The sequence below is a fragment of the Chiloscyllium plagiosum genome, unplaced genomic scaffold (assembly GCF_037043375.1).
Source record: "Chiloscyllium plagiosum isolate Xiang-an unplaced genomic scaffold, Cpla_swu_hap1 HiC_scaffold_1, whole genome shotgun sequence".
Classification (NCBI taxonomy): domain Eukaryota; kingdom Metazoa; phylum Chordata; class Chondrichthyes; order Orectolobiformes; family Hemiscylliidae; genus Chiloscyllium; species Chiloscyllium plagiosum.
The window spans coordinates 41,129,842-41,147,234 of record NW_028270139.1 but is presented as its reverse complement, the minus strand read 5'-3'; the positions used below and the strand labels follow the sequence as shown (position 1 = coordinate 41,147,234).

General features: G+C 40.4%; 1 protein-coding gene across 10 annotated transcripts in view; it reads right to left on the bottom strand.

The window, feature by feature from the left end:
• Positions 1 to 17,143, bottom strand: part of sec31a (SEC31 homolog A, COPII coat complex component) — a 113,923-nt gene extending 96,780 nt beyond the window's left edge. For 4 of the 10 annotated variants that reach the window (XM_043695150.2, XM_043695188.2, XM_043695196.2 and 1 more), the window contains exons 1-3: positions 17,004 to 17,142; positions 6,029 to 6,121; positions 2,017 to 2,140 (exon numbers count right to left, since the gene is read on the bottom strand). In XM_043695150.2, the coding sequence (XP_043551085.2) occupies positions 2,017 to 2,140; positions 6,029 to 6,107 (203 nt within the window). In that variant the 5' untranslated portion in view covers positions 6,108 to 6,121; positions 17,004 to 17,142. Of the gene's footprint in view, positions 1 to 2,016; positions 2,141 to 6,028; positions 6,122 to 8,632; positions 8,715 to 17,003 lie in introns of those variants that run through there. The other 6 variants (XM_043695162.2, XM_043695168.2, XM_043695182.2 and 3 more) reach the window with 3 other exon arrangements.
• Positions 17,144 to 17,393: the final 250 nt, after the last annotated feature.

Genomic DNA, 17,393 nt, shown 5'->3' with positions numbered 1-17,393 from the left:
TTGAATTTTAAGATTAATAGATCTATGGTCATTGATCCCAAAGTGCTCCCCCATTGTCACCTCAGTCACCTGTCCTGCCCTATGTCCCAAGAGTAGGTCGCATTTTGCCCTTTCCCAAATAGGACCCTCTATATACTGCTTGAGGAAACTTCATCTTCACTGTCCGTAGTTAGCGGTAGCATATCATCCACTTTTTCTTCTTCATCTACATCACCCCATAGATAATCCTCTGTACTGTCCAAAGCATTTGAAATTCCACATTTATTGAATGATTTGAAAATAACGTCAGCTTTTATTTCCTTCCATGGATCTACGATCCATTCACAGATCAGTGGCAGTGATGGAGCCCTCATACTGCCTTCTTTTGTGTATGCTTTTTCTCCGTTACCCATCCAGTTATTCCACTTCATTCTGATCATGTCCTTGAATGGTTTATTGACACCAACATCTGTTCATTGCAAAATGCTTGTAAATCCGTTGGGAATTACAGCTACGTCAGTGTTATGTGATCCGACGTTTTCAACAACGTCCTTCACTAGATGTCATCTAAACTGGTGCCAGACAAGAAAACTCTTTTCCTTCTGTCGTCCACCAGGGTGTAAATTCCAAACCTCCTTTATCCATTTTCTAAATCCACCTTCATCCATCCAGCCTTGTGGATGCATATGGATGCCAATTCCTTTTGGAAATTTCTCCTGTGGCAAAGTTTTTTTCCCTTAAAAACAGCCATCAGTTTTAACTTGCTGCCATCAGCCAGACAAGAAAGAACGAAAGTCAACTGCTTTTCTCATGGCCAGTGGTTTTCTCCCCTTTTTGGTTCACAGTTCAATTCTCCGGCAAGTTGAGAGTAATACAGGTAGTTCTTCTATAAAGCGATGGTTGCATGCTTGTGAGCCCACGCTATATAAAAATCGTGCATTAAAAATAGCACTTAAAGTGAATGGATCGTAGATTCATGGAAGGAAATAAAAGCTGACACTAATTTCAAATCATTCAAGAAATGAGAAAGTTTGAATGCATTGGACAGTACAGAGGATGTGAGATGCAATCACGTTATAGCCAACATGTTTTAACAGTTCACGCTTTAGTGTGCCCTATTCGTTAATTCGCAACAGCTAATTCACGTTGACTAAACACACATTATAGCAGAACAACCTCCAACGCAGATACCTTGTAGTCTTACTTTGCCGATTTCTGATTACAAATTGGTGAAACTGTGATATCATATCTTCTAGTTCAGCAGGCAGCTTTTGTGCAATCTTACTTCTCTGCCGAATTACTAAGTTATGCCTTCTGACGAACTTGATGCACCATCCAGCGCTTGCCTTAAAATCCCAAATTTTACCCTTCTTTGATTCATTTCATTCAGATGGCCTCACGATTAACACACTTTCCATTTTGTTGATTTTCAAGTACCCACTCAGCAACGTTTTTCTTCCAATTGTGTCCTCTTGCTGGGTTTACCTCCGGAGGCACACTTTCATTTTAGCATCGTCTGAAGTTGGTTCAATATCTTTCTCCAGTCTCTCACAAGCCTCTCCGAAACACAAAATTCTCTTGCTGCTACACGGTTAATTGTCTTCTCTGTAACTTCAATAACTTTCAGTTTAAATGTTGCTATATATTTTTGTTATTTTCTGCAGGGTATTTTTACACAAAATGAAGAAGAAATTTCAAAATCTCAACTTGGTATATGACTATTCCACGAGATTGGTTGTCACCTGACTCTTTTTCACTTTAAATTAGTGTGAATTGTACATCAAATCACAAATAACATGAACAAAAAATTCATTTCCTCATCGTAACATTTATGTACAAAGTAATACCTTGACTCACAAATGTTGATCTGTTATCTGTGAAGAACTAGGGTTGACTTTTACACTAGATATATAGAAATTGCTGACTTTTTGGCCAAAAATAGGGGGTCGACTTTAATACGAGATTGTCTTTGACTCGAGTACATATGGTACATTTTGTGCAGGATTAAGTTAGGATCTAACACTTATTTGATTTTACCTGTGTGGGGAAGAAAAGGAACCACATGATTTCATATCCAGGGTACAATCAGCCAGATCCAACTCAAAGATCTCCAGGGATGCATTTGTGCTGAAGGTCGCATCCAGCTGCTGTGCTGAGGTGCCTGTGTTAAAAGTTAGAAAGAATGTAAAGACACTGCACAAAGTCACTGCAGCCTAGCAGCAAGATAAATGTAGATTTAGGTTTTCTGGACATGAATCAACTGTGTCTTTGCAAAATGCTGGTTATTCACTGCTACTAGCAGTTTTAAAAATACACACACACCAGCTGCACAACATTTCAACCAGTTAAACAGCAATTTCTAAATTCCATTGTTCAGACAGTCTCTTCAAACTTTGCTGAAGTTCACAGCCAGATACAGTTTCTATAAATCAGAAAATGACTTTTTTTTGTGCACTGTAAATGTGAAAGTTTTTAAAGTTTTACAGCTTTCTATCTAGATATTTTACATCAGATATAGCAAATATTTCCCAACATTGTATTGCTGACTTCTCCCATCTGCAGAAAAGAAAACCACGGTTACAGCCTGAAATAAAAACATAAAATTCTCAGTAGTTCAGGCACTATCCATGAAGAGAAAAGCTTGCTAGGGGCCATAGATTTAGGGTGAGAGGGGAAAGATATAAAAGGGACCTAAGGGGCAACTTTTTCACACAAAAGGTGGTGCATGTTTAGAATGAGCTGCTAATGAAAGTGGTGGAGGCTGGGGCGATTACAACATTAAAAGGCACCTGGATGAGTGCATGAATAGGAAGTGTTTAGAGGGATATAGGCCAAGTGCTGACAAATGGGACTAGATTAATTTAGGATATCTGGTCGGCACGGATGAGTTGGACGGCAGGGTCTGTTTCTGTGCTGCACATCTCTATGACTTTAATTGGTGGTACCAATTGAAGTGAGTGGTAATGCCATAAAGGGAGAAACAAAGAAATAAGATATTTTTCTACAGAAGGCATGAATAGCAAAATGATGAACACCTACCATCCGAAAGCAAAGAAGAGAGAAAGAGAGTAAAACCAAAACCAGCAACTAAAAGGAAAACAAAATGAAGGCAGATATGGTCTGACATTTTTGAACTTAATGTTCAGTCAGGAAAGCTATATGGTTCTTTATTGGAAGATGTAGTTCTTTGAGTTTATATTGAGATTTGTGAGAAGGGAACAGAGAGGTCAATGTGCAACAATGTAACTTGTCATTCCAATTCACCATCATCCTCCCACACTGATCTCTGTAATCAGCCAGCTATTGTGGAACAGTTCCCTGTACCAAGGAAGCTCACACAAGCTCAAGGAAAATCACCTCATCTCTCAATTAGACACTTTATAGCTTTGCCTACTTGATATGGAATTCAACAATTTAAGGCCATAATCTCCACTGCCAATTTTTTTTATTTCCACTTTTGCTCTTACTCTGGTTTTCATTTTCAGGTGGCCACTAATCACCTTTCTCTTAGTCATATCTCCTTTACACACGCATTTTGCATCCGTACTATTGCCACTCCCTTTTGCCTTATGCAATCAATTCTTTCTTCATTTAATCTCTATCTTCCACCCTTTCACAAATCATTTCTTGTGTTCTTTTCAAAACCTTCCCTTTCACTTGTTTAAAACCTATTACATTTTGTCCAATCCTCAGAAGAGGTAATTGACCTGAAACATTACCAAGTCTCTCTGCACAAGAGTATTTTTAGCTCTTCCTGTTTTTATTGCAGTTTTCCATCATCCCCAGTATTTTACTGTCGTATTAATGGTTACAGAAAATACTGATCAGGTTAAAACAGTCAATTTTCATTTACTAGGCACCAGTTAAAATTACACAGAAGCAAAGGGCAATTAGGGATAGGCAATAAAAGCTGGCCTAGCTAGTGAAGTATACGTCTCCTGAATTTTAAAAAGAAACTTTCAACACAACAAGGACAAGATTGAATTGATCCAAAAAATATGATTATTTTTCATACTGTAACTGAACAACCAAGGCTCTTCCATTAGCACTTCCAAACCCATAGCCTCTACTTCCTAGAAAGACAAGGTCAGTCGATGCTTGGGAAAACCACTACCTACAAGTTCCTCTCTAAACCACACACAATCCTGACTTGAAACTATATAGTAGTTTCTTCACTGTTGCTGGGTCAAAATCCTGGAATCCTTTCACGAACAGCATTATGGGTATACCTGCACCCCAAGAACTGCAGCGGTTCAAATAGACAGCTTACTACCACCTTCTCAAGGTTAATTAGAAATGGGTAATAAATTGATAAAATATCTTTGGTAGAAAGCATCAATGTTGCTTTATACTCAACTTAAACTGAAGTGCACAAGGCATCCAACCATTGCTACAGCATCAGGTTAAGTTTTTAACACCACAGCTCAAAGGAGATGCTTTCGTTTGGAGAAGTTCTTGATGCTCTTTTAACTAATTGGGAATTATCATTGAAATAAACAAAAAAGGCATTTTAAAATTTCCAATTTCAGGCATGTGACTCTCTGTAATTACTACAGTACTACGGGCAACTATATTCCATCTATCTCCACAATGGCAAACCAGTTCAGATTAATGTTTAAGAAAATAATCCAAGATGTTGACCAAATAAAGATTTACAGCACAGGATGTGACTATTCAGCTCATCATTGCCCCATCAGCCATAGAGATGCATCAACTTAAATTCCACTTTCCAATTCTTGGGGGTAACCCTTTAGGTTAAGGCACCTCAAGTACATAACAAAGTGATTTTTTTTCTTTGCAATGTGAGGTTGCGTCACTATCAAACGTTTGAGCACTGAGTTCTCGACTCTCACCAAATAACCTTGAGATATCTCAGGTCTTCCCAAGACTGAAAGGAGCAGCTAATGTTTGGATTAATCTAATATTTATCCGACTACATCCAGCCAAAACAACAAGGTCCTTTATTAAGGAACACAAGGATGAGGAGTAGATCATCTGACACCCCAAGCCTTCCCTAACATTCGATCAAATCACAGGTGATCTCACTGTGGCCTCAACTCCACTCTCCTGCCCAAAGTCCTGGACTCACTCTCAATGAAAAATTATATTCCACAACCATAACAAGCTGTGCTACTCTCTTAGAAGGAAAATTTCAGTGCCTTCAAACCTCAAAAGAAATTCCTCTTCATCCAAGTCTTCAGTGGGAGAGCCTCTAAACCATGCCCCTTCATTAAAGATTCCTCCACAAAGTAGGACATCTTTTCACCACATACCCTTGTCAATTCCCCTCAGAGCATTACATATTTCAATAACATTACTTCTCAATCTTTGAAACTCCAATAAGTGTAGGCCCAACCTGCTCAAACTTTCCCAAAGAACCATAGACAGATTATGGCGCAGGAAGAGGCCATTCAGCTCACCATGTCGGCAATGGGTGAAAAGTAAACCTCGTCACATTTTAATCCTACCTTTCAGCACCTGCTCCCTTGCTGTAAATTACAGCATTTCAGCTGCAGATCCAAGTGTCTCTTAAACAAGTTTCTGCTTCCACCACCAAACCAAGCAACAAATTCCAGACAACTATCATCATCCAAGTGAAAAAACCTTTCCTTGTGTCCCTGCTAATCCTTTTCCTGATGAACTTAATTCTTAAAGACCACTCCTTCACCCAAGGAATCAGGCTTCTGTTAACCACTTCCAAGAGGAGCCTCCTTAATCTCTTTAAGTCAGGAGTAAGTACTCCAGCTGCAGTCTCACCAACATCCTCAATAGTTGCAATAAGTCTTCACTACACTTATAGTGCATCCTCTTTACAACAATGGCCAACTTTCTCATTACTTGCTGTACATTTTGAGATTCTGTACAAGCAAACCCAGATCCCTCTATACCTGCACTACATTTCCCCTTTCCATTGCAGCATTGATTCAGGCACATGTTCATGTTGCTCTTTATCTGTAAGATTGTTTCACATGGACAACTATACTATTCTGATTTTTGTGAACCATTTGAACTTCTCCAAATGTTAGTCATTCATCAGTAGTTTTCTTACCTGCAGCCAGGTAAATAGGATGCTGTTGAGCTGGGCTCCATGCTTGGATAGCAGTCCGATTGATTTCTTTAAGCTTCATTCTTGCTAGCTGAGCTGGGAAATAAAGATACCAAGTGCCTCAGTGTTGGGATAGACATAGAAACAATAAGGATCAGAACAGCAGTTATTTAAATTGCTCGGCTGTTGAAAATGCTACCTACATGCTCCAAATGCACAGAAGCAGCCAGAAAAATATCTTCGCCTTTTAAATGGAGAAACCCACAGTCATATTTACAATGAAGGTCTACGTCAAGATTGGTGGTCCATGAGGTAAACAGTCACCGAACCATTACGGTACAAAAGGAGGCCATTAGGCCCATCATGCCTGCATCAGCACCATTAGCGAAGTCCAACCTCCTGCCTTTCCCCCATATCACTGCACACCATTTCTATCTAAATAACCATCCAATGGCCTCTTGAATGCCTCAATTGAACGTTCCTCCATCACATTTCCAGGCAATTCATTCCATTCCCTAACTACTCACTGTACAAAAAGGGAGTTTCCCACATCACCTTTGCTGCATTTGCACCTATTTAAATCTATGCCCTCTCTTTTTTCTTAAACCAAACTAGTGGGAACAGCTTAGAGTTATTGAATCCCAACGCTGTTGAAAGAGGCCATTTGGCCCACTGTGTCTACACCGACCCAGTGAAGAGAATCCCACCTAGACCCAGCTCCCACCCTGCACCATAACTCCGCATTTATCCTGGCTAACCCACCCAGCCTGTATATCCCTGGACATCATGGGACAATTTAACATTGACGATCCACCTGACCTGCACATCTTTGAACTGTGGGAGGAAACCAGAGTATCCAGTGGAAACCCACAGACACAGGGAGAACATGCAAACTCCATACAGACACTCGCTGGATGCTGATATCGAACCTAGGTCCCTGGTACAAGTGAGGCAAGCAGTATGGCCTACCGAGCCACTGTGCTGCTCTCCACATCTACTCTGTCCAACCCACTCATGATTTCAAAAATTACATCAGAACACATTTGTGATTGAAAAACGTTTACCAACGAAACAAAACAAATAATGCACTTGAGAAAAATACAAATTGTTCAAGGTTCTGGAGTGCTTGGAGCCTTCCTGCATCTTGCCCTGATGATCACATTTCTCAGTGTGTGGACCTAAACAGTGACGAATGCCAATTGGATGATAGGCCATAGGACATAAGAGCAGAAGTAGGCCATTCTGCCCATCACGCCACCTCCACAGTTAATGAGATCATGGCTGATTTGATAATCCTTAACTCCACGTTCCTGCTTTTTTCTCCTTAACCTTGATTCACCTTCTGATTAAAGTTCTGTAACCTCAACCTTGAATATACCTAACAGTCCAGCCTTATTAGCTGTTTGGTAAAGTATTCCATAGATTCACTACCCTCAGAGAAGAAATTCCTTCTCATTCTGGTCTTCCTTGGGTCCTCTGCTTTCATAGAAGGGGAAACAACCTCTGCACATTACTGTGTCAAGTTGCCTAATTTTGGTCTCTTCAATAATCAGGGTTACTGGGTCCACATGGCTTTGGGGGCACACAGTACCTATCCATAGATTTAAAACTACATATGTTTATTTGTACCACTGTAATCCATGAGAAGTTGAAGAACTGCAGCATCTGTCATTTGTGAATTCAGAAATTATCTGCGAGAATCGATTATTAAACCCTCTTTATACCATGGATTCAGAAACACATTCAACTGAAAGAAGAATATCAGGCTAGTTCCGAACTTACAGAAAGTTTTATAAATAATTTACACCATTGAGATCATCATGTCAAAATTGAAGTCTTTGCTTGATTTGTAAGTTTTAAGCTAAGAATCTTGTATGTTTCAATAAGGTTGCCTCTCATTCTTCTAAATTCCAGTGAGTACAGGCCCAATCTACTCAACCTCTCCTCATAAGTTCCTTTATACCCAGGAACAAGCCAATGAAACTCCTTCAATCTGCATCCTATGAAAGTATATCTTGCCTCAGAAATGGGGATTAAAACTGTCCACAGCTATGGCCTAACTAATGCATTGTTTAGTTTTAGCAAGATGTTTCTATTTTCATAATCCACTCTCTTTGAAATAAAGGCCACCCTTTCATTTGCCTTTGCTACTACCTGCATACCTTGTATGCTAGCTTTTTGTAATTCATGTACAAGGACTCCAAAATCTTAGAGTTCTGTATCTTCCTGCAGTCTTTCTCCATTTAAATAATATTCAACTCCTCTATTCTTCCTGTCAAAATGCATAACCTCTAGAATTATATTCCATTCTGCCGTGTTTTGCCCAAGCATTCAACCTAGGTTCCTCTGCAATCCTGTAGTCATGAGATATCCACCCACTCAACTGTCACAGAGACTCCTCAAATAATCACTGAATACAGTAGATATACAGTCATATTCAACCACACTAAACTATTTTTCCCAGGTATAGCAAATTCAGGATAAAATATAATTTTCGATAAAAATTGAAAAATGCATATTTTACAAAATAGGTTCCATGCTCAGCAGAGTGGAGATTCTTGTCTACATTGTAAAGGAAGAGAACAAGACAAGTTTAGCCCAAGCTACCTTAGCTCACCCAATGAAGGTTACAGAAGTGTCACTAACACTGCGAAAGATCACCAGTTCATCTCTTCACATGTGGAAGGATCTGAGAAGGAGGAGAAAATAAGATAACAAAATGGGAGAAAGAAACTTAATTCTTTCTTTTTTTAAAATAGATCCTGCTCAGTATTATTAAATTCAAAAAATGTTACCAGAAATACATGAAGAAATTGATTACCAAAATTTTGTTCTAATACATGTAGAGAAGTAGATCCGAACAAAAAAGTAGCAATCAGCAAAATCCCAGGACTTCACTACCTGCCAAATAAATACCATAGTGACTCCAAAAGATCACTTTGTCACTAACTGAAGTAGATAGAATGACATTCCTACAGAGAATAATGCAGTCAATCAGCAACATTTCAGTGCACACCTTAATGACATATTTCAGTGGAAACACTCAAAGAATTTCTTCAATTTTAAAATAAGTCAATAAGAATTGAAGGCAAGATATGTTCAATTGTTAGCAATTCTCCTTTATGAAAAGGAGTTACAGTGGATACGTGCAAATTATGAAGCGAAAGTGAGTACTACAGATGCTGGAGATTAGATCAAAATTAGAGTGATGCTGGAAAAGTACAGCAAGTCAGGCAGCATCTGAGAAGCAGGAAAATCGACATTTCGGGCAAAAGCCATTCATCAGGGCTGAATTCCTGATGAAGGGCTTTTGCCTGAAATGTCGATTTTCCTGCCCTTTGAATCTGCCCGACCTACTGTGCTTTTCCAGCGCCACTCTAATTTTGACATGCAAATTATGAGCCAAATAAATAACTAAATTAAATTCATGCCATTAATTTGATGAGTTTACACTCCTCACCTGCATATACACATACACAAAGACACGCCCCACAGTTTTAATCTGACGGAGGTGATTAAGAAGAAGCAATAGGAGTTTTCACTGAACTGCTTCAGCTTTTTGGACCTTAAGGAAGTCAGGTAATGATGTTTACACAAATAAAAGTCAATAGAAAATACAGAAGGGATTAATACAAAAGTGGATAGGCAACTAAGTAAAAAGATGGTGAGTTTTGGTAACATGGACTTCCCACTCCAGATAAATTTACATTGCAGATATAATTGGCCCAATGTTAACTCTAGGACTAATTTTAACTAATTTTACACAATAAAAATGCACAACTCAACTGCTTACAAGATAGGAAAATGGCATTTCCCCTAAAGCTAAAACTGCACTGAGCAGCAAAGGCAGGGAAAGTAGTGATCAAATTTCAATGATCCTATTTAAAAAAAAATTATAAGCAATCTTCAGAACCGGGAGATCATTGAGAGTTTTTTCCTCTGACTTAGATTATTTCAGCTTCTGCATTTTCTCTCATTCTTAAGATTACTCTCCACCCCCTGCTGGCCAATGTTACCAAGTTTTAGAAAGTTCAACTCCACAATTTTTCTCTCATGAGTGAGATTTGAACCATGACAGCAAGGCCATCATTAACTGCTTATCTTTAATTGCACTTGAGAAAGTGGTGGTGAGCCAGCTTCTTGAACAGTTGCAGTATATCTAGTATAAAGGTGGTAACAATGGTGTTGGGATTTTGACCCAGTAGCAGTGAAGGATCAGCAATATATTGCTAAATCAGAGTGATGTTGTCTCACCAGGGAAATGTGGAGGCACTGTCCCATGCAACTTCTGCTCTTGTCCCTATAAGTGGTATAAGTTGTTGGTTCATTTTTTGTTTAATCTCTCTTGCTTACCATCCAAATGCAGGCTTTTCCTTTGTTCTTTTCTCAACACCAACTTTCCTTCCCTCTGCCCTTTGTTAAAAATTGTTAAATTAATTTATTGCCATTATTTCTGATGAAAGGACATGATCCTCAAACATTAATACTTTTTTTGCCACTGTGCTACTTGACCTCCTGAGAATTTCAAGCATTTTCTTTCAGCATATGCCTACGCGCAAGTCCTACAGTTTAAAAGCTCCCTTTAAGTTCCTTCTCAAATGCCTTCTGAAAATGCATGCAATCACTGTTTCTCTTGTATCAATATGCTGCATTACATCTTCCAAAAACACAATGAAAGTTGCCTCAATGCTCGCAGCTCCAAATTTGCCAATGTCATTCCAAACATGTATTATCTCATCTCCAGATTATAATCTCAAGTTTGCCCACTACTAATGTTAGGTTGACTTATGAAGATGTATAATGACGATGATTACAAGATTCAACTGCTTGAATGGATCTTTTTCCCTTCTGACATATAGGTTATGTATGAAACAGTCAGCAATAAAAATGATTAAACAAAATATAGGTAAAGATGAACAAAACTGATGATCAGGGAAAATGGGGGAGACATGGGGCTCCAGTGTATGATGTGAATTCCATGATGGTGGGACTAGAGTGTGAGAAAGATAGGATAGAAAGATAATTAAATCTGAAAAATTATATTTGGGGGGAATCACAAAGCTGGTTCTGATTGAGACTATGCTGTTGTTAGCAGTGGTTGTACTACTAATGACAACTCGCTGAACATAGACAAACTAACCCCAAGGGTCAATGCACAGTCCATGATTACTGTGGATCATGTACTCTGCTATCAGGTTATTCATCACATGTTAAGCCCCACCTCAAGTTTGCTGAACACATCAATGGAATTGCAATGAGACACAAAATGACACAATGACACACTAGTTCAACATCAATCCCTTCCTTCATACTCAAAACCAGATTGTAAATTTCACAGACTAGTCAACAACGCTTCAAAGCAGTGAGCTCAATCCCAGCAAAGCTAGATCGAATTGACACCCAAACATAGCACCAGACAATCATATATCAAATACTGCACAGGAGTCCATTCAGCCCATCCTGTCTTTGCATTTTAGCCTGAATCAATGGTTAGCATAGAGTTATAGAGATGTACAGCATGGAAACAGACCTTTCAGTTCAAGTCGTCCATGACAACCAGATAGCCTAAATTAATTTAGTGGAGAAAGTGAGGTCTGCAGATGCTGGAGATCAGAGATGGAAATGTGTTGCTGGAAAAGCGCAGCAGGTCAGGCAGCATCTAGGGAACAGGAGAATCGACGTTTCGGGCATTAGCCCTTCTTCAGGAATGAGGAAAGTTGGTCCAGCAGGCTAAGATAAAAGATAGGGAGGAGGGACTTGGGGGAGGGGCGTCGGAAATGTGATGGGTGGAAAGAGGTCAAGGTGAGGGTGATAGGTCAGACTGGGGTGGGGGCGGAGAGGTCGGGAAGAAGATTGCAGGTTAGGAAGGCGGTGCTGAATTTGATGGATTTGACTGAGACAGGCTGGGGGGAGGGGAAATGAGGAAACTGGTTTGACACCAGTCTGACCTATCACCCTCACCTTGACCTCTTTCCACCCATCACATTTCCGACGCCCCTCCCCCAAGTCCCTCCTCCCTATCTTTTATCTTAGCCTGCTGGACCAACTTTCCTCATTCCTGAAGAAGGGCTAATGCCCGAAACGTCGATTCTCCTGTTCCCTAGATGCTGCCTGACCTGCTGCGCTTTTCCAGCAACACATTTCCATCTCTAAATTAATTTAGTCCCATTTGCCTGCACTTGGCCCATATCCCTCTAAACTCTTCCTTTTCATATACCCATCCAGATGCCTTTTAAATGTCGTAATTGTACCAGCCTCCACCATAGAGTCATAGAGATGTACAGCATGGAAACAGACCCTTCGGTCCAACCCGTCCATGCCGACCAGATATTGCAACCCAATCTAGTCCCAACTGCCAGCACGCTGTCCATATACCTCCAAACCCTTCCTATTCATAAACCCATCCAAACGCCTCTTAAATGTTGCAATTGTACCAGCTTCCACCACTTCCTCTGGCAGCTCATTCCATATACACACCATCCTTTGCATGAAAACATTGCCCCTTAAGTCCCTTTTAAATCTTTCCCCTCCCAATTGCAGATATTTCGTCACTGATTCTGGGCTGTTCAGGCCAACAGTAATGTCTTTAGTGCAGACTTGGCTGAAATAAGCACAAACCAAGATCAAAATTTAGACTAAGATAAAAACGGGGGGGATAAAAGGAGAAATTATACCTGCTCCTTTAAAGCACTACTCTATTTCTTGTTCCATGCCATATTAACATTTAACACATATGGTGGGAGATGTGAGGGGGTTATACAAATGTACATTCCCACATGCTCCGATATGCACACAAAGAATGTTTCCTTGCACAGACAACATTACCTCCCCTAAAAAAGGTTCTCCACTTTGGTTTCTGCTAAACTGTCGTTGTTGTTGACCATGGAGGTAGTATGGAAAAATAGTGTGGCACTAATTTTCCTGTACAACCTTGGAGAAATATCTGCGACCTAAAATAGCCATTACCTTTCTCCATATTAATGCACAATTATATAATTAAGCAGTGAACACATGTGATATATTAATATAAGGATTAGATCATTATGAAATTTACAATAAAGCCAATTCATAGAGTTATGCACATTGGCCTCTTCATATCACTCAATTTTTGCAAAGCGTTCTTGGCAAACTGAAGAAACTGAGTTTACTCTAGTTGAAATCTGCTGATTCTGAAACATGTGTGTTTTGGTTAGATATGGGTCAGTTGTAATCAATTCATAGTTAAGAGAAAATGACTGCATTTAGCTGCTGCTGTGATCACCTCAACAAGCTCTAGCACATTAACAATTACCAACTAAGTAAATATTTATGCTTGAATCAGAATTTATCCATATCCGCAGAAATTAGAAGCAGTTTGATACATCAGATTTCTTGGTTTCTAGATACTAGATTGCTAACCCATATGTTTCTTTCATGAATTAATATTAATTTGGCAGAGTTGCAGCATAACAGCAGCTCCCTGGCTCCTTTAAACCAGTCAGCACAGGGCAGGAGACCAATAACCTCAGTAAAGCTAAAGGTTATATATTTTCACAACTTTATTCTAATTCTGCACAAAAGGTAACCATTCAAAACACACATATCAATGCAGTTTCAACTGAAAACTTTAAATCTATTTTTGCAGCTCAATGTGCCATTTTGCCAAAGGTTTCGCAATAGGCCAGCAGTAAGCAATTCCACTAAGTTGCCAAAAAAAGTATACATTTAATAAATTTTCAAGGGTGACAGTGTACAAAGGAAAGGAAGCAGCAAAATAATTTTGCATTTTTATTCCTGCCTCTCTAAGTCATGATCTGACTGGATCTCTGAAAGGATATCATTCTGTACTTAGCTATTCCCAACTGGAGTCTGTGTGTTCTGTGTTTGGTTCTGCTTCTCCCAGTTACAAAAAGCTTTGTCTCCCCATCCAATCCCAGGAGATAACCACATAACTAATTATATAATCGACCCTGCGCACATGGCAATCTGTGGCAGTGACAGCATTGCTGCATGGCTAAGCTTTGAAAAAATAGATTGCAAGTTAATAGAAACTAAAAGATCTCCACCACATATATGACAGCACATGGACTGAATCTTTCTAATGCCCTTTTGCAAAAGTGCTTCTTGTTTAACAACAAAGCAACATCATGCCTGACCCAAAGCAAACCCAGCTGATTATTTGGCAGTATTTACTGTTATTTTTGTTTGCTGAATTGTAATATTTCATTTGCTGATGATATGAAGATAAATGGTATTCTAAGTAGTGTTGACAGAGGCCTGGATACACAGATTATCAAAATATCATGTATTGAACAAAAAAAATCATTAAGGGTAATGGAATGCTAGACCTTTATATCTAGCAAACTAGAATACAAGGGAATATACATCAGGTTTCAGCCATAGAAAGCACTAGTTAGACCACACCTGGAGTATTGTGAACTGTTCTGGGGACTACACCTTCAGGAGGATAGACCGGTATTGGATATTAACAATGTAGATAGACCAGAATGATACTTGGACTCCGAGGTACTTTGATCAAGACGAAATACGCAAACTAGGGTGCATAAACATAAATTATTGCCTGCGGATGAACAGACTGGGTTTAGGAAACATAGCCTAATAACTACAGTCAGACAAGTTAGATAAACTATTTCCACTGGTTGGAGAATCTATATCCAAGGGACACGGTGTGAGAATTAGGGCCAGACCATTCAGGAGAGATATTGGGAAGCATTTCTACAGACACAGGGCGATTGAATTTTGGAACTCTCTCCCCTAAATGGTAGTGGATGCTGAATCAATTGTTGCTTCTAATAATAGATAAAGCAAATGTACTAAGGTAAGTGGGGCAAAGGCAGGAACATGGAGGTGGATTGAAGATTGGCCATAACCTCATTGAATGATGGAACAGGCGGAATGGTCAACTCCTGTTTGGGGTTGACATATGGACACGTGTGTGTATATACACACACACACACACACACACACACACATACACACACAAAACGTGGTAGATGATGAGACCATTTGCCAGCAAATGGTAAATAATGCTAGATTAGTTTAAATGTTAATTGTGGGGTTTCTAAAGTTCTATCAACCAAGATTGGTTGATAGAACTTAAGAGACATGGGGCAAAGGTGGATATTTGGAGTTAAGTCAAATATTACACTGAATATTGGAAGAAGCTGGATAGGCTAAATATCTTAGTGCAATTCCCCAGGTCCTGTATTCCCCATATTAATGAAAGTAAAGATTTAAATTGTTTAATTATGGTAGGACTGATTATCTCTTCGGAAAAAAGTACAATAAACTCATACTTCCTTTGAAACATAACTGCAGTCCTCTCAAACATATTTTTGACAAGTACATTAACTGCTTAAAAAGCAAGCTGAAGGTGTACTTAAGAGTGTTAATCCATGTGCTCAAATGCTGGGGTGGGACTCAAATAAACAATCTCTGACTCAGATGTAAAAGTGCTATCAATGAGGCCATACATCAGCAGTATTAATCCTCAAAGCTGCAATTCCTAATTCACCAATAAACTAACAGACCCAAACTGACTGAACTATCCATAGAGAGGTTTCCAACAACGACCCTGATAAGAACAGGATTAAAGATAACATTATCTGTCCCAGTAATGAATGGCTAGCCCAAGACTCAATCGGAGATATCAAGGTGGAGAGTCTTGCATAGAAGTCCAGGCTCTTTCCATCACTTGTCCCCTCGGTCTTCAGTCTCATCAGCACTCATCCTGAACCAGAGCTGACAACTGGACGAGTACACTGGGAATGTACTGTAACAGGTTAAGTATTAACAAGCACACTTTTCTTCCCATCTTCTTGAGACAAACGAGGAAATCTCAAGCAATTAAGAGATTGCTAGAAGCAATTTTCACTGAATTGAAACATACAATGTGCCCTCCATCATGTTCTACTATTGATCTGTCAAATCATCGCACCTATTTGCCGTGGGGAATGGAGGTGGGAGAAACCAGTTTTATAGAGCACCTTTCCCAGATAACTTTACCAGCAGCGCAGCACCTCTTTGAAGCGTAGTCACTATTGTGATGTAGGAGAAGTAGCAGCCAATTTGTGCATAGCAAACTCCCACAAACAGCAAGGTAATAATGACCCAGATAATATGTTTTGTTTAATGCTCCTGACTGAGGGATAAACAATGGTGGAGATACCAGGGGATAAATCCCATGCTCTTCTTCAAAATAATGCCATGTGATCTTATGAGTACACCTGACACAGGTCCTGGGCTTGACGTCTGTTTTGAGGGACAGCACTGCAGTACCAGCTTCAGCACTTAATGTTCAAATCTCTAGACTGGAGCTTGATTCCACAACCCTTTGACTCAGAGGCGAGGTTGTTAGGCCCAACTCCAGGATTTGAGATGCAAAAGATGCAAGTTTTGAACATCTCCCCCACACCACACACATACACACAAAATCCACTGCATTTTCATTGCTGGACATAAATAGTATTATTTGGAAAAGGGGAGGGAGACTAAGATCAACCAGTGAACAAAAAGAAAGGCAAAATGATGTAGAACAGTGTTGACCGGTAGAACCCCTGGATTGGAGAGAGATAGAGGGTGAATTGGGCCGCTCTGATGGTGACAGTGAGTGAACCCACTGGTGATACAATGTTGACACAGACAGTACAGTATTTCATGTAAATAGCAAGAAACATTGAATCCAGCAGACAGACTGCGAGGATCGGGGAAAGTTGGATCTTGCTGCAAAAAAAAATAAGGCAGAGAAACGAGTGAAGTTTCAGAGCCGTCCTCCAGTCAAATCAAAACCCATTTATAAAAGGAAGCTCCTGGGAGCGGCCCGGGCTGCAGCTTCCCTGCCGATCCCTGTGCTCCCTCAGCTGGGAGAGATTTCACGGGGAGCCGGGGCCCGCTGGAGGAAGCTCCGACAGAGCAGCTGCCCATCCTCCCCCTCCCCGGGATCCAGGCACTCACCCCCCTCCCCGAGCTCCCGGTTTACCTCCGGCTCCGGCTCCGGCTCCGGCTGTCGCTCCCGGGCCGCCGGTGCTTCAAGTCCACGTCTCCACCAACGTGGCAGCCAGAGCAGATTGGACCGACCCAGCTCCACTTCCGCTTCCTCGGAGTGCAAAGTCCGCCCAGCATCAGGCACCAGTCAGCGAGGGAGGCAGGGAGCGCAAATCCTGTAGCTTGGGCAAGGAGGACGGGGGGGGGCAGACCCTGAGGCAGGGCGAAGCAGAGCAGCAGCTGGAGGCACCCACTGGGCACACAACACTGCAGCCCCCACTGTAACCCAGGCACTGAACTGAACCTCACCATTATCACAGTCATCGAGCAATCACACTGTGGGATCAATGAACTATTCTGTGCACTTCAAAAGTGTTGAATGGCT